The 23,408-nt window shown below is 43.2% G+C and overlaps 1 protein-coding gene across 5 annotated transcripts in view; it reads left to right on the top strand.

Moving 5' to 3' along the window:
• The window catches only part of LOC126365127 (peripheral plasma membrane protein CASK-like), a 1,978,716-nt gene that overhangs the window by 1,231,347 nt on the left and 723,961 nt on the right, over nucleotides 1–23,408 (top strand). For 4 of the 5 annotated variants that reach the window (XM_050008118.1, XM_050008119.1, XM_050008120.1 and 1 more), the window contains one exon: nucleotides 2,729–2,914. In XM_050008118.1, coding sequence (XP_049864075.1) covers nucleotides 2,729–2,914 — 186 coding nt within the window. Of the gene's footprint in view, nucleotides 1–2,728; nucleotides 2,915–16,880; nucleotides 17,373–23,408 lie in introns of those variants that run through there. The other variant, XM_050008117.1, reaches the window with a different exon arrangement.

The raw sequence follows: 23,408 nt of genomic DNA on the forward strand, positions 1-23,408 counted from the left end.
ATTGACACATACAACACAGAACAAAATTGTAAATGAAGAACAAAAAGGCTGTTGCAAAGGAGCACGAGGATGTAAAGAGCAGAGGTGACATATCAAGCTAAAACTAAACAAAGGTCGCTACACTACGCATACATTGATTACCGAAAAGCTTTTGATAGTGTACCCCACTCATGGTTACTACAAATATTGGAAATGTACAAAGTAGATCCTAAATTGATACAGTTCCTAAACATAATAATGAAAAATTGGAAAACCACACTTAATATCCAAACAAATTCAAATAATATCACATCACAGCCAATACAGATTAAGTGTGGAATATACCAAGGAGACTCATTAAGTCCTTTCTGGTTCTGCCTTGCTCTGAACCCACTATCCAACATGCTAAATAATACAAATTATGGATACAATATTACTGGAACATACCCACACAAAATCACACATTTGCTATACATGGATGATATAAAACTACTGGCAGCAACAAATCAACAACTCAACCAATTACTAAAGATAACAGAAGTATTCAGCAATGATATAAATATGGCTTTTGGAACGGACAAATGTAAGAAAAATAGCATAGTCAAGGGAAAACACACTAAACAAGAAGATTACATATTGGATAACCACAGCGACTGCATAGAAGCGATGGAAAAAACAGATGCCTATAAATATCTAGGATACAGACAAAAAATAGGAATAGCTAATACAAATATTAAAGAAGAACTAAAAGAAAAATATAGACAAAGACTAACAAAAATACTGAAAAGAGAATTGACAGCAAGAAACAAAACAAAAGCTATAAATACTTATGCTATACCAATATTGACCTACTCATTTGGAGTAGTGAAATGGAGTAAAACAGACCTAGAAGCAGTCAATACACTTACATGATCACAATGCCACAAATATAGAATACATCACATACATTCAGCAACAGAAAGATTCACATTAAGCAGAAAGAAAGGAGGAAGGGGACTTACCGACATAAAAAACCTACATTATGGACAGGTAGACAATTTAAGAAAATTCTTTCTAGAACGAGCAGAAACTAGCAAAATACACAAAGCAATCACTCATATAAATACATCGGCTACACCACTGCAATTTCATAACCACTTCTACTACCCTTTAGATCACATAACATCAACAGATACGAAGAAAGCAAATTGGAAATATAAAACACTACATGGCAAGCACCCGTATCATCTAACACAGCCACACTTCGATCAAGACGCATCCAACACATGGCTAAGAAAAGGCAATATATACAGTGAGGCGGAAGGATTCATGATTGCAATACAGGGTCAAACAATAAACACCAGATATTACAACAAGCATATTATTAAAGATCCCAATACCACAACAGATAAATGCAGACTTTGCAAACAACAAATAGAAACAGTAGATCACATCACAAGCGGATGTACAATACTAACAAATACAGAATACCACAGAAGACATGACACTGTAGCAAAAATAATACATCAACAGCTTGCCTTACAACATAAACTTATAAAACAACACGTTCCCACATACAAGTATGCACCACAGAATGTACTGGAGAATGATGAATACAAATTATACTGGAACAGAACCATTATAACAGATAAAACAACACCACATAACAAACCTGACATCATACTCACCAATAAAAAGAAGAAATTAACACAACTAATTGAAATATCCATACCCAATACAACAAAAATACAGAAGAAAACAGGAGAAAAAATTGAAAAATACATCCAACTGGGTGAGGAAGTCAAGGATATGTGGGATCAGGATAAAGTTGACATTATACCAATTATATTATCAACTACAGGAGTCATACCACACAATATCCACCAGTACATCAATGCAATACAGCTACATCTAAACTTATATATACAACTACAGAAATCCGTAATTATTGATATATGTTCAATTACCCGAAAGTTCCTAAATGCAATGTAACATATACCGTACAGTTAAAAGGAAGTCACGCTTGATCAAGGTCCGCGTCACTTTCTACTTTTGACCAGACATAACGTCTGAGATAAGAAAGAAATAATAATAATAATAATAATAATAATAATAATAATAATAATAATAATAATAATAATGACAGTGAGGTAATCGTTAGACAAGGAATATGATTTTAAACGTGCTACCCTTTGGCAGTATGACACAAGAATAGCAAAAGAAAACAATTTGTGAATTGGCTTTGAGCACTATGGGACTTAACTTCCGAGGTCATCAGTCCCCTAGAACTTAGAACTGCTTAAACCTAACTAACCTAAGGACATCACACACCCCCATGCCCGAGGCAGGATTCGCACCTGCGACCGTAGTGGTCGCGCCGTTCCAGACTGTAGCACCTAGAACCCGCTCGTCCACTCCGGCCGGCAATTTGTGAATTCTCTGTGCTTGTATGCAGGAGTGGTGATAGAACGTGATATGTTCCTGTACTGCTTATTTCTTTGTATTTCCATTCGAGTGTTTTCTGCGAGAAACTGTCTTTTATTTTCCGTATATCAGAATTATTTCTATGGGATGTTACTTATGTTCGTGTGATCATTTGCAAAACACTTGGCTTGTAATGAAAAATTCAAACGCCTTTATTAGACGAGAAGTGTCATATAACGCTGAAACACATTTACATTTTATTCCACCGCAAAAGTATAAATATATCTAGAAGATGGTACTCAGCCGTGCCAGACAGTTAGACGCAGCGCGCGGTTTGATGTTGCAGCTGTACGACCGCATCTCGAGCAAAGTGGTGAGCCCGACGCGCGCGCCTCCCAGCGACGCGGTGCAGAAGTGTCGCGAGGTGTGTGAGTGCCTGCGCGAGGTGGAGCGCGCCGCGCCGCCGCCTACGCCCGACACGCGCGCCGACATCGCCGAGCTGCGCGAACTGCTGGCGCGGCCGCATCTCAGGGTGAGTGCGCGCCCATTTCTTAAACTCTTTAGCTACTCACTCATTTACTTGCTTCGACTTCTTTTTCAGACAGCGGCGGCTACTTCATTTCAGACTACAGCGTAGTACCGTCCAAAAAGTCGATGATTAAAGTTGTAATTTTTCAGTATAACATCAGTAATGCATATACTATTATTTCACGTAACCTGGTATTTACAGAGATACCACAATTTTCTCTAGCTAACAGGCGACAAGTCCAAAGAACATAAAATTAAATAATGATCACGTCATGCAAATTTGGTGGAACTGCTTCATCCACATTGATCACGGATTGCGTGAGAACTTCCGTTAGTGAGCCAAGTGAAAGAGTCAATAAAGTTCTTCTGGGTTTGAGGCCTCATTGTCAATGATAAAAATCCATTTGAACCATCCAAAACAAAATAAAATCATGTGTACACTGGAGGCTCTTTTTAGTCGACTTGTTTTAGCTCATAAGATGTTGCAGCGCCTTTGTTATTCTGATTACGATGCAAAGTTCCATTGGACATGCATGCATCGTAATCAGAATAGCACAGGCGCTGCAATATCTTATTTATCTGCCGATCCGGGGAGTTCGTAGGCGCGTGGTTGACGACATGTGGGAGTTGTGATCTCGCCATGAGTCGCTGGCGATAAGTAGGTATTCGGGATTCGAGTCCCTCTCTGGCACAAATTCTCTTTGCCATCATTCCACTTTAGAGCAGACGATTATCCTAATTCGCAATGCCGAATTCATTTATTGTTGTGGCTCATGTTTTCTGGTTTTCCGTAGCTCCTTCAAGAAGCCGAGCAACGCTTTCTGGTCATGTAAGACATAGCCCCCTGTTTTCAAAGTCGACCAAGTCTGAATAAGTCTTTCTAATATTTTGCATTGTGTATGCTTAGTGGTTCAGTTATTAACCACATCTCTAAGAATGTCTAAGCTTTTGAGGGAATTTACATTGTTTATTTATGTAAACTGGCGTGGGCGTTACATACACTTAACTGGACAAAACTAAACTTACCTACACACAACTAGCTGCCGGAAATCAGAGGTAACATTGAAGCTCTGTGCAACACTGACGCGAATCGGATGCAGTGTAACTGTTGTTCCCTTTACATTGCGAACGCGAATTACACAAAACATGAATTGCCAGCGTTCTGGACGTACTAAATAAAGACATCAATACTTCACTCTAAACTGAGTGTGCTGTTATTACAGTGCACTGGACTAGACAAAATGACCGCGTTTCGTCGGTGGTTTTGATTGCTGATTGTTAGTTCGTGCTGTGGGACTGATTCTGTTTACTGAATGTGAGCACAGACGTGCTTGTTAACTATAGATATCATGAGTCGAAGTTGGAGAAGCAGGTTCTGTTTGCACCGGGATATGAGTTAGTGTCAATATTGTGAAAATTTTGGGGCCTTGCAAAACAAGCGCCGCTTTATATAGCTCGATGATGATCAGCCTTACCGAATACAGAGATGGTATCAGTCTCACTTGAAAATATGACACAGCTTCAGTAAGGTTTTCGATAGGATAAGCCACCGATATTTGTTGACCACATGAGCGTATTGGTTTCCTGCTCATCTTTCATCCACGTGATGAAAGAGTTGTATTACACGAACATATTTAAAAGCAACAGCCTGTTAACTGAGGCCGCGCGCGATTAGCCGAGCGGCCTCAGGCGCTGCAGTCATGGACTGTGCGACTGATCCCGGCGGAGTTTCGAGTCCTCCCTCGGGCATGTGTTTGGGCATATGTGTGTGTCGTGTGTGTGTGTCGTGTGTGTGTGTGTGTGTCTCCTTAGGATAATTTAGCTTATGTAGTGTGTAAGCTTAGGGACTGCTGACCTTAGCAGTTAATTCCCATAAGATTTCACACATATTTGAACATTTTTTTTTGTTTTGTTAACTGAGTCACTTCTCGTTAGGCGACCAGTACAATATTCATGCCTTAGTCGTCGATCGCGATCGGACAACAAGAGTTTTTCATTCATATGCGGCTCATATGAAAGCTCTGGAATATGATGAGGGAGCTGCGCAGACTATTGTAAAAGGTAACGAAAATAGAAACAGCGCACAGCTAAACTTAGTCAAATCGACAGTTCCTCACTTACGCGTCAGAAAAGTTACGTTATTCATCTCTCTTGTCTCCGTAAGGGAAGCGTTTCACATGAACCTCTCAATAATTTATACAACTTATTTGGAATCCAACCTGTCTGTGATTTCGTAACCCTTCGGTAGCAAAACTTTGGTTCTATCAGTTTCCATCCAAACCGCCCAACATTATGATACTACGTGTTATTATTTCTGAGCAGCCACGATGTTACAGGGGACAGTTAGAGCGCTGTGAGTCCACCGAAGCTGTCGCCAACCGAAAGATCAAAACATATTTTTCATGTGCCTTAGTCCCGCATCTGCGCAGGGTCGGCACTACTATGAACGGATTTTGTATGGTTAATTTAAGGGGTGGCCGGTTGCTTATTTGAAAGTAGGTGAAAGTTTTTTATATGCTTGCGAATCTTACAGTTGAAGCTGGAGTTGGGTACCAGTCCGATACTCACCTAGTCGGATGTGGCAACCCATCGAAAAATCACATCCGGGCTGGCCGGCAACCCATCGTGATTAATCCGCCGTGCGTATTCGACCTGGGGATGGCGCCCCATCCCGGAAGGGGAGCTTCAACACGCAAGGCCTTCTGGTCGGGTGAAAGACGTACACATGCAGCACCATATAGTGATAGGATGATAACATCTTCTTGGTTTGTGTGAAAATAATTGTCATCGTTGAAAGGATAAGGTCTCCAAAATGTTAAGAGTTTCGTTCATGCACCTAAAATGAAACGGCAGGGTACACTGGCGACGTGGTTCAACGGACAAGCGACGTTTTTGCAACGGCTTTAGTTTAGCCAGTACACTATTATGAAAGATGTTGGGCCTTGGTGATTATCTCGAAAAATAGTCACCATGTGTTTTGTACATGTACGTGAAACCTTTCTGGTGGCTGAACTTATTTCTGTTTGTGACCGTGTCGAAGGTTGAGAGAGGAAAAGACATCATGAAGGAGGAAGACCCAATGATGATTTTTAAATAATTACTGATGTCACAAATTTCTAGACTTTTAAAGAATAAAATGTAGGCCCATTGGTGTTGTGTTATAGACAGTGTTAGACGCTCATATAAAGTTTAGCCTAGTAATGTTAAATAAGAGTATACCTCGGTTGTCCCAGGAAGAATGATCAGTTTTAAGTGGTATGCCAGGAACGATGATTCGAAGCAAAAAAAGTATGCCAAACAAGGGCTATAAGATCCATGTATTAAGAGCTATGAGCAGTTATTGATCTTCGGTGGTCTGAATCATATCTTTTATACTGCAAGCTCTTTTTTCCATATTTTGATAGATGATAGTATGGACACATATAAAGAAAAAACATGCACGGTAAACACGGGCTCGGAAATGTATAACTTAAGAGCTATGAGCACTTATTCATCTAAACTATTGTGAAACATGTCTCTTCTACTCAACAAGTGTTCAATGCTCCTAAGGTATGTATTTTAGAGCCCATGTTTACTACTCTTTTTTTTTTTTGCTTCGAATGATTGTGCTGTCATATCAGTGAACATGCACCATTCTTCCTGTGACACCTTGTATACGGTATTGCTTATGCGTGGACTCGCTTGCAACATTGGAAAGCTACATTAAGAAAGATAAAAAAAATAGGGCTATCGTAGAACGCTGTGAAATTACTCTCGTCACAGAAACAAAAATGCAAGTGGAATGTAATGCCTTAAGCTAAGAGGGAATCATACATTCCGACTATCGAAAAATATGGTAAAAACTCTCTCTAAATGTTGCCGATGCTCTTAAGCGTTACGTCAGAGCGTGTCGCTGAACCTATGGAACATCACATCTCATTTCCTATTCAGTAAATTTGACATCATAACTAAAGAATTTCAGTGATAGCAGTAGACGCTTCAGACAGCGTCACCAATATCAGCAAATATACTGATAACTTACTTATCACAGACAAAAGTTAACTGCTGAAACTAGATCTTATAGGAAAATTAAGAGATTTTTTGTAAAAGACATGAAAGATCATAATATCGTGTTTGGCTAATCTACTTCCATCAGTAGTATTGCACAGAAACATGATCTCTCAGAAATTTGTTTTCTTCTTTTGCCATAGTGCGTCTGATTTGAATTTCGAAGATAGCACTAAGAACTACCATTACCTTGATATGGAAATTTTTTTCTGGGTTCCTAATTACTGCGTATTCTTCTACGTGCCGAGCTCTTAGCTGTCTGTGGTCGTCAAGCAACGGTTCCCATGTGGTTCTTTACATTTAAGAAGGCCTCTATGAAACTTCATTTGTGTGACTATTTCAGATGCCAGTTTCACCGTCAGTTGTTTTGCTTCTTTCACTAACGCTAATTCTTGTACACTTTCGTCACTTAAAGGAACCGCGGACTAGTAGTATAACCTCCCTGACAGTTCGGTTGTTTCTACACACCCTATTTCTTTGATTTCAGTGACACCGTTATACTTTTGCCAAGTTCAGCGCTCCGCGAAAACAATTAATGGAACTTGTTTTTTTAGTTGTTATTGATTGTAAGACAGATTCTGCTGTGAACTTAGTGATTCAGGAAGACTGCCTGTGTGTTTATAACACAGATACTATGTCAATGATGCGAACAATGTTTTGCAAGTGATACAAGTGACTAGCTTAGCTCTGAAAACTCACACCTGTTACAGCTGCAATTATTCTCTGAATCTTATCGCTCCTTCTAAGAGTATCTATTTTCTCGTAATTTATGTTTAGCGAACATGCTTTGAGTGTGACTTCAAACACGTTTGGTATTTATTGTAGTTTATTTTCCGATTTTGCAACCAGTACAATATTTTCAGCAAGCGTCATGGCATACTCATCTTTATTTCGATGCATGGGAAATCGCGCGGACGTGTTTTAACAAAGGTAAATGCTTTCTCTTTGATTTGTTGTTATCTTCAGTCGCTGACTTATCTAGCGGTTAGGCCAGCCGTGTTGCACTATTTACAGTCGATGAAATAAGGATTCCTGTAGACCGATATTAAAACAATTTCCGAAAGTGTTAAAAACATTACCTTTTTTCCAGAGCTGCACTATACTCCCCACGGCAACGCAAAATGTTCATCAGCATACCTTGTTATTTATCATGGGTCTGCAAATAGGAAAGAAGTTGTTACTCGGTTCTGTTACTAAACGAATTTCCTTTTATTTGAAATAGTCCTTGATTAATTTCGTCATAACTTTCAAATGTATGTTTCGTTTTAATTATATCGTACCTGACCTTCATCGACTCTAGAATTTCATTATTGCACAGAATTTTCTGTTATTTCGACTCTCTGAAGTTATTGAATGTCACTTCTGTATCATTTATTGAAAACATCTTTGTTAGTTATATAGAAACCTGTTCTTACTGCATCCATCGTATCAATCCAATTGGACAGATTTAGGCTTCACTTTTAATAGATTACTACCATAATTTGAGTTTTATTAGAGCTGTGTGTTTTTTTTCACATTGCTATGATGTAATTTTCAAAATTCTGTGGAATACTTTCCAAAGGCTGAATACTATCCTTCTCTCGTGTAATTTATTTAGCCCACCCTTCGTCTTCTCTTCCTCAACATGCCTTTTCTTCAATGTTGGAGACCTGCCAAGATAGAATAATGAAGAAACCAAGGTTGAGAACCTGCCTCGCTACTCAGTTTAGTTCTTTATTGTTTCGGAAGATTAATCCAAATACTCGCCCCCATATGCAGTTTGAGTGTCTATATTCAACAGCTGTTCTTGACAAAAACTTGAAGCACTCGGAAGACGTGGTGTGATGTCAGTGTAATTTCTTATGCATACACAGTTATCGTTGGGTACGTAATTATTAGAGTTGTAGTTCTCTGTGACCGGTAGAACAGACATCAGAGTGCATTAGGATTGTTGGTTTTTATTGTTGTCATGAGACCTGTTACGATATAAGGGCCGTGAACAGCCTTAAATATAGAGTGAACACTGAAGGAGAGTGTTAGAAAGGGGCCTCGCTTTGTGTCTCCATTTGGCCGTCTGATCGAATCATGTGATATCCAGATTTTTGGTGCATTCACATGCGACAGTGGCCAGATGTTGGACTACATGGGAATATAAAGGCATACATACTAGTTTATGCGCTCTGTCCACCATTCTGTGTCATCCCGCACCATTGATCAGAAAGTAGCAGCAGCCGAAACAGGTAATCATCATCCCGCGCACTTACTACCATTAACACCAAAATGCAAACACCTGCATTTGACGGCTGCTGAATGGTGTCTCCATTGCGCACAGCGAGGTACCCTGGTTCTGCCGTATCCCGGATGACGATCGTCATCGGCGAGTAGGGCAGCGACTTGGGAGAGGTACCATACTTCCAATGGTTTTTAGGAGAACAGCAGTCATGATACGGGGAGCCAGTAGCTATGACTTTGGGTCTTGGCTGGTAGTAACTAAGGGAGCACTGACAACAGAACGGTGCTTCACGGACTTCGTGCGTACTTATTTGTCACCTCTCATAGGACAGTATAGTCGAGCCATTTTTCAACAAGACCACGCTGGCTTCGCGTCTCTATGGACTGTCTGCGCGATATTTAGGTCCTCTGGGACCAACACGGTGCCCAGATCTGTTTCAGATAGAACATGTGTGAGGACCAGCTTGGACGTCCACTCCGTTCCAGAGCCAGTATCCAGGTAATAAAGGACCATTTACAGCAGTTACGGCTCACCTTGCTTCAGGAAAGGATACAATGGCTTTATGACACCCCTTCCAACCGAATCAGCATATGTATCAAGGCCGGGGGAGGATGCACTGTCATAATGATGGTAGGCTTTCCATTTCTTTGTCCTTACGTGGTGGCAAAGATAGCACGAAAATAAGTCGGCTCCCAGGGTACATTGAAAGGTATTGGTAAACGCATCTCGTCGGAGTCCTGGACTGTGCTGGAACTGCCACTGATGAATGCGACCGACAAATAGGCTGCTAGGCACAACCGGAGTTAAGCCCTTAGCGTCTTAAGCCTTACAGTAAGAGTGGCTTACGCTTGAACCACCATTTTATTAAATTTGTTTTGGAGTATCAGTGCCTTTAGCATGAAACCACCGATGCTGTTGCAAGACGGAGACAGCTAGTGGTACAATGAGGCACTTCTGCGAATATAGTGCATAGTCGCTTACAGTGTTCATATCAACATCCGGCGCAGAGTACTAAGTGATTGTAGGAGATGGTGACATGCGTGTTTTTTTTATTTTTAATTATATGTAGTGGCCATATTGAGGAGATCATTGACAGTGGAAGTACAACTAAAAGATAGTAACGTCCATTTGGGTTTGCGCTCCTGCTCTTATGAATGGTTGGTTAGTTCGTTGACCAAACAGCGAGATCATCGGTCCCATTGGATTAGGGAAGGACGGGGAAGGATGTTGGCCGTGTCCTCGTCCCGGCATTTGCCTGTAACGATTTAGTGAAATCAGGGAAAACCTAAATCAGGATGGACGGCCGCAGGTTTTAACCGTCATCCTCCCGAATGCGAGTCCAGTGTGCTAACTACTGCTTCACCTCGCTCGGTCTTTTGTCTTCGAAATGAAACCACTGGGGTAGCAAGTAGTTTTGACGCAAAATTTATTAAATTTTAGGTCCATTTTTGCGTGCTTTTAGGACTATAATTTGTTTTAGGCGTTATTAGTTCATTTTAGTTTCGAGACGTGTGATTTTGTGTAGTTCAAACGGGTATTTTCTTTCAGATGTATCACATGAAATGATGGGTGGTTCTGAACTCTGTTCCCTGTGATTCCAAAGTGACACCCTGTACAAAAAATAAATGGTTGTTTTATTTTTGCCAGTTTCTTCTTATATTCAGTTGCCCATTATGTTAATAAAGGTTAATTATGTGAAAAAAATTAACTTTCACAATATTCGTATTGTTGGGAGTCAGAAGGTTAAATAATCCGGCAGAAGGATTTCCGTGAGTTATCACGTAAAGTGCTAACGCTTATCAAGTGGTGTGCTGGCGAAACGTAGTGTCATGGTCGCAGCGCCGCTGTCGGACCCGCGTGCTGCTGGTGGCTGATGCTGGTGCCTCTTGTGGGACCTGCTGGAGTCTGGAGTGTATACAGAGCGCAGTGTTGCTGTTGCCGTCGGGCATGCACATTGATTGGGGTATTGTTATTGGTCCACCTAGGTTATGAAGCACATGGTGTGACGGGCCGTGTATGGCTGGCTTCGGCGAACAACGCCTGGAGTCTAGCAACCTGACAGTCGCGGCCACATGTACAGGCGGTGGTAGTGGGTACGCGATTGGCCTGGCTACAGTATGTCTTACGTTGTCAAGTTCATTGAAAACTGGACTCAATTCTGTAACACACGTCCCTTCTTCTTGTCAGTGTTTTCCACATATTTCTTTCTTCGCCGTATCTGCGGACAACTTCCTCATTACTTATCTTATTTCCAACATTCTTCAGTAGCACCACATCTCAAAAGCTTCGATTCCCGCTGTCCATGATCCACTACCATACAATTCTGTGCATCATATGTACCTACTGAGAACTTTCTTCCTCAAATCAAGGCCTTTGTTTGATACTAGTGGACTTCTGTTGGCCAGAAAGGCTTTTAAGTCTTCGAAACTTCAACTAACAAGCACACTGCGTGCGAAAGGCAAATACTGTGCTTTGGTTTCCATCATGGGAACTGAAGTTTGTGACGAACTATTTAGGCCTGGTTGCGTAGTTGTAGCTGAAGGTTTTCGTGCAAATTCTTCTTTCTCAAGCCAGATTTATTTCTTGCCATAGGTCACGACCATAAAATGGACCTTCCTTTGAATACCTCATGATACTAATACATAAAACGAAATAAATGCACTAAAATGAAATGAATGGCTTGATGGGGAAGAAATCATAGAAGCGCAATGACTCGAAATGATATTAGTGCAAATCTTTCAAGTATGCTGAACTTGCAGTGTAATGAATATGGCAGACTGAGTCTCTAACCTGGAGGCCGCTGTGGCGAGCGATTCTATGCGGTTCCGTCTGGAACAGTGCGACAGCTTTGGTCGCAGGTTCAAATCCTGCCTCAGGCAGGGATGTGTGTGATGTCCTTAGGTTAGTTAGGTTTAAGTAGTTCTACGTTCTAGGGGACTGATGACCTCAGGTGTTAAGTCCCATAATACACACAGCCATCTAACCTGGAATGACTGTATATCGCAAGCAATCACCTTATCGGTTTACGTTATCTGGGATCATTTATAATCCTGCCTTAAACTTTAATCCTCCCTGATGCTCCCACATACGATTTCTGATTAGTACTGTATGATGTTCTCACTCTGGGTACTCGTACGTGGAAATAGCGCTAATGGGGCAATGAAGTAGGTTGAAAACCGTGGCTACCCTGTTAAACTGTTGAAAGGGATATTCAGGGTGTTCATTTTAACTGAAGACATTTCAAGTTATAATTCCAATTTGTTTGTCTCTGAGCGGGACATCCAACGATACCACTCTCGACCAGCCAGCTCTACTCGTGCGTGGGTGGCGGAGGCAACTTTGAAATCTTAAATGAGAACCCCAGTTCTCTTTTTTTATTTCAGATTACCATTCTGCTGCAAAATCTACATACGTTTTGTCTGAAGTATTTTCTTCATTTCGCCATAGGTGGCTCTGTAAACGGAGGAAAAGAAATGGATACACAGTCGTAATTTACGACAAGCTACTCAGTGCCCTTGAATAGCCAATGGTGCGTGGGACCCCACTATGCTGAGAGGGTAGGACACGGCAGTGTTTCATAACTTCCGATTGGAAACGCCATTCGCAACGTTGGTTTCCTCTTACACAGTGAACAGGAGACTATCGGACGCGCACCCGTGTCCGTGTAGCGATCTACGACGTATCGTAACAGCCCGTACAGAGCGACCGGAGCTCATGTATCGTGCAGACGTAGAACAGAGCCGGCCAGTGTGCCGAGCGGTTCTAGGCGCTTCCGTCTGGAACCGCGCGGCCACTACGGTCGCCAGTTCGAATCCTGCCTCGGGCATGGATGTTTGTAATGTCCTTAGGTTTTTAGGTTTAAGTAGTTCTAAGTTCTAGGGGACTGATGACTTCAGATGTTGAGTCCCATAGTGCTCAGAGCCACGTAGAACAGATAGTAGCTCTAAACATTGTTACTTGCATAGTGTTTATTGCCTGCACACATACCTATCATTTGGACAATAACGGGATGATGAATGTTGCTGTAACCGCAGAAGAAAAAAGAATTGCAATGATCCTGATTTACGGAGAATGCAGGAGGAATGTTGAGGATGTTTTGTCTTGTATGCCGAGCGTTTCCCAGAGAAAGCCCGCTCTCATTTGTTCTTCTACATGGTTGTGTGCCCTTTATGTCTGATGACAGGGTATTGAAGTTGGCGGTACTACTTTTGAAAACTTACTCTAGTTGTAGAAGTAGAGTAGCGTGCGCCTCGAGCCACGGCCAGTGTACGGAAGTTATGATACATCCTAGTTCGCTACACGGCCACGGTTTCGCGTCGAATAATCCCCTGTTTGACAGGTCGGAGGAATACAGCGTTGAGAATGGGGTTTCCAATTATAAGTTACGAAATACTGGCCTATCCTATCCTCGCAGTATGGAGGTGGGGTCCCAGGTGCCGTTGGATATCAAAGGGCGGTTGAGCAGCATGTCGTAAATTACGATTGTGTACTCATTTCTATTCCTCGTATTACAGCACCATATGTGGCGAAATGCAGAAAATGCTTCAGACAAACGTAAGTAGATTTTGCCGTAGAATCGTCGTCTGCAATTAAAAGGCAGGGGTTCCCACTAAAGAGTTCAAAGTAGACCCCGCCACACACGCACGGGGTGGGGTGAGGTGCTGATTATGGTATCATTGGATGTCCCGCTCTGAGACAAAGAAATTGGAATTATAATTTTTTTTATCCGGTATGTAGTTTTCGATATATTTCAATGCCTTCAGTTAAAATGAATGCCCTGTATATTTAATTAGCTATTACAGCTCAGCTTGCATATCAATTGTTTTGTTATACTGAGTGATGGTGTTCAAGTGAGCATAGTTCGCAGTGTGTGCCGCCGCCGCCCCCCCCCCCCCTCCCCCCCCACACCACCAACCTCAAGTTTGCTTGAGTGCACGCCGACGTGCAGAGTCGCTGCCAAGCACTGTGTGCAGAGGGGCGTGGGCAGGAGCGCGCATGTATGCGCTGTGCTATTGAAGTAGCTGTGCATTATACAACATGCACGAGCTACCTCCAGAGCAAATTTCTGCCAGGCGTAGAGAAGTGTGCTCAGATAGCCTACTGCTTACGGCAACCGCTTCCGATAAGGAGGTAATACGGGTTCAAGTCTCTGTCTGCCACGATTCTCAATTGTCACTGCGTATTTGGTATTAAAATAATTATGGTCGACGATTACAAGGGTCGTTCGAAAAGAAACTGGGCCGGAGGCATAATTACAGAAACCAGTACCTGTATGTTAGAAGTATTGACTCTGGCTGTTGAGACACTAGTCTCACTGTGACAAGGCGGTGAATGGCTTTCTCATAAAATTCCTGGGGCTGCGATGTTAACCAGTTCTGCACGTACAGCTGGACGTCGTCGTCCGAGGTAAATCGTTTGCCCCTCAGAGCCTTTTTAAGGGGACCAAAAATGGCGTAATCACAGGCAGAGAGTTCCGGACTGTGTGGAGGGTGGCCGAGAACCTCCCATTTCAATTTCTGCAGGAGTGCCGCGATTATGTTGGCCGTATGAGGCTTTGCATTGTCGTAAAACAGAATGACTACATGGGTGAGATTGCCTGGTCGTTTTGATTTGATGGCTTGGTGAAGAGTGGTCAAGGTTTGCGAGTAACGCTGGGCGTTCACTGTTGTCCCGTGCTGCAGGAAGTTAATCAGAAGGGGGCCATCTTGGTCAAAGAAGAAACGTCAGCATAACCTTTCCTCCACTCGTGTGGATGGCCTTGACTTTTTTTGGTGGTGGTGACCCTGGATTCTTCCACTGGAGGCTTGGTCGTTCGAAGTGATGCCACCATGACTCATCTCCAGCCACTACTCGTGCCAGGAACGCACTCCCTTCCCGAGCATAGCGCTGCGGATGAGCGAGACACTGGACCATTCGACGTGCTTCGTGGTGTGCAGATTGCGCGTACACTTTGCGCATGTGCAGTCGTTTCCTCATGATGGTGTGAACACTTCCGATGCTCAAACTGACAGCGGTGGCTATGGCTTTTACTGTCACTCGGCAGTCCTGGGTAATGAGTGCATCCACCAGCTGGACGATGTCATCGGTAATGCAGTGTGGTACTCCAGACCGTGTATCAACGGCTAACGACACCACCCCTTTCCTGAAGCGCTTGTGTCACGCCTTGACCCTTGTAAGAGACATGCAGTGTTCGCCGTACGCTTGTAACATTTGTCGATGTATGTCCGCTCTTCCTACTCCTTACGCTGCTAGAAAATGAACATCACCTCATTGCCCTTGTTGTGACACCTCCATGTCACTGTTTGCAATGCGACTGCCAGCGTTGGTCGATTGATGCATGCTGTTGCTAGCTCTGTGTAGTCATGTGATGTGCACGCGTGCTCTTTAGCGACGGGCTGTGAACTTCCATGCTCTGGTCGGAACCACACCTCGTTACAAACGCCACGATATTACCTTCCTATCACCGGTTTGCGCATTCCAGACTCCAGCTCATTTCTCTTTGAACGCCCCTTATACTTTGGCACGATTATTCCATGTGGTACTTAAGTTTTTCGTCCCTGATCCCTTGTTCGAATACAGCTTGCTGTGGATCTTCGCGATTAAAAGATTGTCGTTATAGTGGTGTTATTATTTTAATGTCAGTCATGAAGAGATGTTTTTCGCTATTCTCAGTGCTTAAGACGTCATACCTCCTGAACTATGTTTCGTACAATGATAGAATGTTGGTGGTACATTCAGCTGTATATACGACTACTGTGTTCAAAATATGTCGTGAATACGCTAAGTGGTAACTAAGTAATAAATTACAATTTCATGCTTCATGAGGCAGTTTTACTGCACGAACTGCGAAAATGTAGTAATCGATAAATTGTTTTCATTTCGTCATTTTGTGACGTTGCGTCAGCGAGAAGTGGTTTCGTAAAGGTTTGATATTATGTACAAAGTTTGGTACTGCTCTCTAAGTGCTCTCATTCTCAAATACTGGATGAATAAAGTATGGGTATTCGCCCGTCGTAGGCTACTCTTCATATTAACCCCTATCCCTGCCCCTTTTGGTAGGTAGGTATGTATATAAGTCGTTTTAATTTAAGATATAAGCTATCGATATTAGAAAGTTTATCAAGAGCCGTCCAGCCGTTTCAGCGTGAATGAGTGACAAACATATAAAACACACACACAATCAACTTCCGCATTTATGAAATATAGGATTGTGAGGAACAGTCTGTAAGGCTTATAAGAATGTTGCAAGGGAGCATACACTTACCGACTAAACTATACAAGCACGAGTAACAGCTATGGTGACAAGTCGTGAGATCTGCCTGTTAAAGGCACACAACGGTGCCCACGGAAGATAACGTGCCGGGGTCGAGTCTCAGTTGTGCGCGCAGTTTTAGTCTGTTAGGAAGTTTCAAGTTAGTGCAACGTATGTATAAATACACATATGGAAAACGCTGACCGAGAAATTTCGTTGTTAATAGAGTACAGTGTTTGAACAAAATACTTTTGACGCCAGGAGAAGGATATAATTTTGTTGCTAGCAAGCCTTTTTACGAAAGGTGTGAAGCAGAGACTGCGGTTAGTTCCAAAAAATGCCAAGAACAGCAGCAGTACTTGGAATGTATTCTGGAGCACTTAAGCTTGATTCCTAACGCGACGAACTTTTACTTTAGTCTTTTTCTACAGCGGTGTTTCTTCTCCTGGCGCATTGCAGAGTGGTGACCCGAAGACTCGGATCGAGAGTGCAGACAGAGAGCAAGTGGCACGCGACAAACCGTGGGTGCGACTTCTGAGAGGAAAAAGTTCGAGGGAGGCAGCTCACCGTGGGGACCAGCTTGCAGCCTCCACTCCTTAGGAAACAAGCTCCGACATAGCGCCAAGAGGCAGTCCACTCTTAGATTGGACATCTCGTTGCAAAAAGTTTCCGGGTCCTCCTCCGTATTTTTTCTGTCTTTTCCTCCTTTACCCTCCTTCATCTGTACCTGTCGTATATATTGCGGAGGAGTAACGGGAAAGAGAGTTACGGTATGATTTTCTTAAGCGAAGTTAAAATATGTCTACAAGATATCGCTAAACAGTAACTACAGTGCGGTAGTATTTTATTACGAAAGTGGCCATTTCTATCACTTTAATTGCCAAACACAATGAAAACCTCGAAATAACAAGAAAAATTTCACACCGATAGTATTTTTCCACATTTACGAAAGATCAAGTTACATGACTTATAAAACATTTACAATTACAGATCAAAATATTATTTAAATTCCCATACTTTTGTTTAGTCGAAATGACACAGTAAAATCGAAGAAGAGGAGGAGGACTAATAAAAAACGCGACAATATTCTTTGCAAAATAGCGAGCAGCAAAATAAGAGTATTTTGTAATAATTTGAACAGACAAGATGCAATCATATGTGCCACTTGTTGAAAAATCATTGTATCATTAGTGTAATAATGTATCAAATAACTAATGATAAATATGTTCATGTAATTTTGTAAATTAACGGTGCTGATCAATGTAAAACTCATGTGTAGCTCCTGTGTGGCACACAATGCTTTATAATATAGACATATATCGTTAAAAATTTTGAAGAATGTTTTTGTGGAAACTGTGTAAATTTAGAAAGAACAAACAGATTTTATGATCTGGTGTAAATTAGCATTCTACAACAATATCTAAAGGTAAAAATATGCACAGTGCTGAGGTGAAATGTAGTCCGAAGACAAGTTGGGTGTAGATCTCTATACTACACTGTACGACACAAGTATCTTTATATCTCCATAACTACTTCAATCCCCCCCCTTCCCCTCAGCTGCTCTTTCCACTACCAGAATAACTGTTGCTTGATGCCGCAGGACGTGTCCTGTCAACCTTCCCCTCATTTTGCTTAATTTGTGCCGTACGGATCTTTTCTCCCCGACTCTCTGTAACAAAAGCTTCTGTTCTCCTCTAATCTATACTGTTTATTGTCTGTCAAATAATTGCCGGCCGTATTGGCCGAGCGGTTCTAGGCACTTCAGTCTGGAACCGAGCACCCGCTATGGTCACAGGTTCGAATCCTGCCTCGGGCATGAATGTGTGTAATGTCCTTAGGTTAGTTAGGTTTAAGTAGTTCTAAGTTTTAGGGGACTGATGACCTTAGAAGATAAGTCCCATAGTGCTCAGAGCCATTTTTTATTAATTAATTCCATATCGTACTACACGCCAGACAAATAATTGAGAGAAGACACTCTAATCTGAAATTTATGTTCGATGTTAGCAAATTTCTGTACCACCATATCCTAGTCTAATTGCCTCGTCAACGTCTGATTTAATTCAATTACATTGCATTATTAATATTTTACTGAAACTTGAATTTATCATACAGGGTGGGACAGTAAAAAGTGGCCCGGACGAGTGGATGCGATTGGACGTGATATATACAATCTTCACGCCTGACAGTTGTTAGCAGAGGTCAGTCTGGTCGCGACCTTAGCTGGCCACCCAGGTCAACTGTTACGTCAGTGTGCGATTACTTTGTGTGGGAAGCCCTCAGGTCTGAGATGTATCGTAACAGTTCCATAGTCTTCAAGAACTGCAGCAGAACATTTCGGATGATATTGCGGCAATTCCAACGGTCCAACTTTGATGCCGGCCGCGGTGGTCTCGCGGTTCTAGGCGCGCAGTCCGGAACCGTGCGACTGCTACGGTCGCAGGTTCGAATCCTGCCTCGGGCATGGATGTGTGTGATGTCGTTAGGTTAGTTAGGTTTAAGTAGTTCTAAGTTCTAGGGGACTAATGACCACAGCAGTTGAGTCCCATAGTGCTCAGAGCCATTTGAACCATTTGAACCAACTTTGATCCGCCTTCACAGCTTGTTGACCAGGGCCCAATAGTGCCAAGAGATGAATGAATGGTGGCCACTTTCAACATCTGCGTAATCACATTAATACTATATTTCCTTTCCTCTTGTGTGTTTCTTTGTAACCTTGAAGTATGTTCTGTGGGCCACCTTTATTTGTCCCATCCTGTATATTCTCTTTTGGAGGTACTTCACATTCCATTCAGTTTATCTATCAGTATGTGGATAGAATAACGCCGGGGATAGGCTACAGCCCTGTCTAACTTCCTTCTGTATTAATGTCTCCCTTTCATATGAACCTCACGGCACAAAAATCAGCCAGCGGAAATAGCAGTCAGAGTTATATGTTGTGTTTAGAGCTTATGGCCGCTCAACGGCGAGGTTAACAGCGCCATTACGCACATGTAAAGAAACGAATGTGGGTAAAATTACGAAAATGTTATCATACAGTGAGGGAGAAATCTATAAAATAACTCATTCACTCACTCCGACCTCACTCGAATGGACCACGCAATCACTGTATAGCACATGCGCTAGGACAACGGAGGAGGAGTAAAAGATGCTACACGTGAGATTAGAACACAAGTAAAACGACAAAAGAGCTAGAAGACAGGCACAGGAAAAAGTCGCTGGCTGACAACTTACAAAAAAAAACATGGATGAGCCAGTCACACTATTAACACATTAAAACTATCTCCCTGAAATGTTGGGAAAAATATTGGATAATTTACAAAACTTTAATACTCTAACCACTTTCGTTTGAAAATTGCCAATAATGAAAGACAGATCCGTTGACAAATCCGCCGCGGCCCCCAGATCAGAAAATAAAACAGTACAACAAAATATGGCGCACAGTCATCTGTACGCCACAAGCGCCACACATTGGCGGGTCGTCTCGCCGCAGCAAGAAGTTACGCATCATAGGGTTGGGGCTTATGCGAAGACAAATAGGGAGCATCTCGTCCCGTCGACGTGGCTGGCAAGAAGTACGCCACAGCTTCGTTGTGGGCTAATTTTTTTGACTCAGCGCTCTTCTGACTGGTTTGGTGCGGCCCGTCACGAGACCCTCTCATGTCCCCGATCTCTTCATCTCAGAGTAGCACTTACAAACTATGTCCTCAGTTATCTGCTGTCTTCCTCTACAGTTTCTGCCCTCTACTCCTCCCTCAAGTACAATGGAAGTCATTCCATGATGCCTTAACAGACGTCCTATCATACTGTCCGTTCTCCTTGTCCGTAGAATATTCCTTTCCTCTCTTGTTCTGCGCAGAACCTCCTTATTCCTTACCTTATCAGTCCACCTAATTTTCAACATACGTCTGTAGTACCACATCTTAAATGCTGAAATTATCTTCTGTTCCAGTTTTCCAACAGGCCATGTTTCACTACCATACAATTCTGTCCTCCAAACGTACATTCTCAGAAATGTCTTCCACAAATTAAGGTCTATGTTTGATACTAATGGAAGTCTCTTGACAGGAATGCCGTTTTGCCAGTGCTAGACAGCTTTTGATGTCGTCCTTGCTCCTTCCATCGTTGGTTATTTTGCTACCTAGGTAGTAGAATTCCTTAACTTCATATGCTTTGTGATCATCAATGTTGTTGTTCAGTTTCTCGCTGTTACATTTCTGCTACTTCTCGTTACTTACGTCATTCTTCGATTTACTCTCAGTGCGTATTCTGCACTCAGTAGATTGTTCATTCCATTCAGGAGGTCCTGTAATTTCCTCACTTTGACTCTGGATAGCCCTCCAGGGGGCTAGGCACTCTTTGGTGGCCCACCCTTTGCAGCATCTTTTCCCTTCCCTGGGGAACATTTCTGGACTTTTGTTCGGGATGTTCTGCATTGTCTGTCGCTGATATAAGAACAGGCTCACCTTTGTTTTTCGCTCCCTTTTCCTTTCTTTGTTTCCATTTTCCTCTCGTTCCTCCGCTTCGGCGTTTGAGGTTCCTCTTTTTTTCTTCCTCCCTGTGCGATTCTGAAGGCCGGCCTACGCGTCTGACACATAACAGGTGACTGGGTAATGCGTAATTCCCAGTCCCGGGTCGACAGGTAGGTTTCGTACGTAACCCCGGGTACAGGCCAGGCCCAAGGAGGGGTGACTGCTGAGCTGCAACCTTACCAAATTGGCGATTGGTGCCTCTGTCAGGTGTTCGGGAGGTGTGACCTGAGGTGTGAACATCACGTAAGGCAGGTGCGCCCCCTTGTGAAGGGCCCCAGTTGGAAGGAGCGCCCCATCCGAAACGCTGGCAATCATGGGGGATCTTCTCGCAATGATTCAATCATCTCCACAATCAACATCTACGAAACGTAAACGTAATGAGGCTGACGATTCAAAGACCTTTTCAGCTGCACCATGGTTCCTCGTGGTCTCACATACTGAAGATGATCAGTCCTTCGCCACAGTCAATCCGTTTATTATCCAGAAAGCTGTTGATGCAATTGCCGGCCCTGTGAAATCTTCCTCTCGTTTACAGAATGGCACTTTGCTTTTGGAGACTACTTCTGATTTTCAAGCAGAACAACTGCTTGTCACCTCACTTCACCAAACCAATCCTGTTCGTGTCGAGGCCCACAGAACTGCGAATTCTTCCTGTGGTGTTACTTACACTAGGCTGCTCGACGGCCTGATCGAGGCCAAAATCCAGTCCTACCTCTCTGAGCAGGATGTCATTGCCGTCCATTGGGTGATGAAAAAGGTAGATTCCTCATCAGTGCTCACCCCCCCCCCTTCTGATAGTGGTGCTTCCATCCAAGGTCAAAGCAGACTATGAAATTCTCTGTCAGACCATACATACCGAACCTGATGCACTGCTACCAGTGTCATCGTTTCAATCACACTAGATCATCTTGTCGACACCCAGCTAAATGTGTAACCTGTGGTAGGGATGCGCACAAGGGCGATTGTCTGCCTCCTCCTCCCTTCTGTATCGACTGCAGTGGCGGTCATGCCGCCTCCTCTCGGGATTGTTCCATGTATCTTGATGAGTGGGCTGTCCAAGTGATCTGGGTAACGGAAAAAGTGCCTTACCCAGTCGCTCGCAAGTTATTGGGTAGTCGCAAACCCTGTCTTCTCCCGTTGTGACACCTATAGTTGTGTTCTTGTTACCCCTCGCTACGTGGAGCACATGGCCACGCACACATGCAACCTTCAATTCAGCTCTGAAGTTGTGAAATCGCCAAGGTGTCAAGGTAGCATCGCTATCCCCATGTCCAGCTGTGTAACAAACCATCAAACTCTCGCCTCAAGCGGCGAAGCCACCAGCTACACAACCAATAGTTGACAAAGAACAGAACGAGTATTCTCATGAAGACTTCATATGTCCCTCCAGCCAAACAAGAAATGAGTCTTCCTTTGCTAACCATAAAGGCTCGAAGAAGTCCTCCAAAGGCAAACGGTCTTCTCCTTCGCCGACTCGAAGATCCTCTTAGAAGGTGTTGCCACGTGATACCTGTTCGACCGGCCTCCGTACCGCTGGTGCGCACTACCAACCGTTTTTCTGCATTTGACTCCACAGACAGACAGACAGCACAAGCAATCCAATGCGTCTGTGGACCCCATTGAGCAGGATCCTCCTCCTGTGCCCTGTAGCAGCGACGACTGTTCACAGTCTGTCACTCGGCAGCCACCAAGGTGACACCCCTTCATCTGTTCCTCATCATGACTGTCCTCCAATGGAACGTTCATGGCATTCGGTCTCACAAAGAGGATTTACAGCTGCTTTTAGGATCGCAGCGTCCCCGTGTACTCTGCCTTCAGGAAATGAAATAGCGTCCTCACGACCACTTTCAGCTTTCACATATCTTCCCAGTTCGTTTTGGCCTTCCCCCTGACGTCGGCATTCATCTCACGGAGGTGTCATGCTGCTCATACGGGATTGACGTTCATAGTTCACCGATCTCCCGGACTACCCGTCTACAAGCTGTTCCAGTTCGCGGGGTACCAGTTCAACTCCCGACGACATCAGATGACTTAGTGGTAGCTGCTAGATCACCCATTTCTGTTAGACGGCGAGCGTGGAGTACCTTTTGTAGCTGAGTGCAGGAGGTGACAGACACTGCATAGCTGAAACGGGTAGTATTTATGTCAGTTAGGTACGCCACGGTTTTGCCAAGCCACCACTCTGCTTAAGTAGAATAAGGAGTAGCCCGGCATGGCCTAGACGTGCTGAATCCAGGTCACCGTGGTTACAGTCTGTTTACGTGCTTACTCGATGTCAGTGATCTTAACACCCCTGTACTAGTTCTTGGTGTGTTTTTGAAGTCAGGTTGCAACTTCTTGTGAAAGTCCGCCCTCCTAATTCCCAGCTTCTTCCCTTCGCTAAGGCTTCTTACCTTCGCTAAGGCTTCTTACATGAGCCTGTGGCGACATTTTTGTGCTGTATAGACAATGAAAATAT

The sequence above is a fragment of the Schistocerca gregaria genome, chromosome 1 (assembly GCF_023897955.1).
Source record: "Schistocerca gregaria isolate iqSchGreg1 chromosome 1, iqSchGreg1.2, whole genome shotgun sequence".
NCBI classification, from domain to species: domain Eukaryota; kingdom Metazoa; phylum Arthropoda; class Insecta; order Orthoptera; family Acrididae; genus Schistocerca; species Schistocerca gregaria.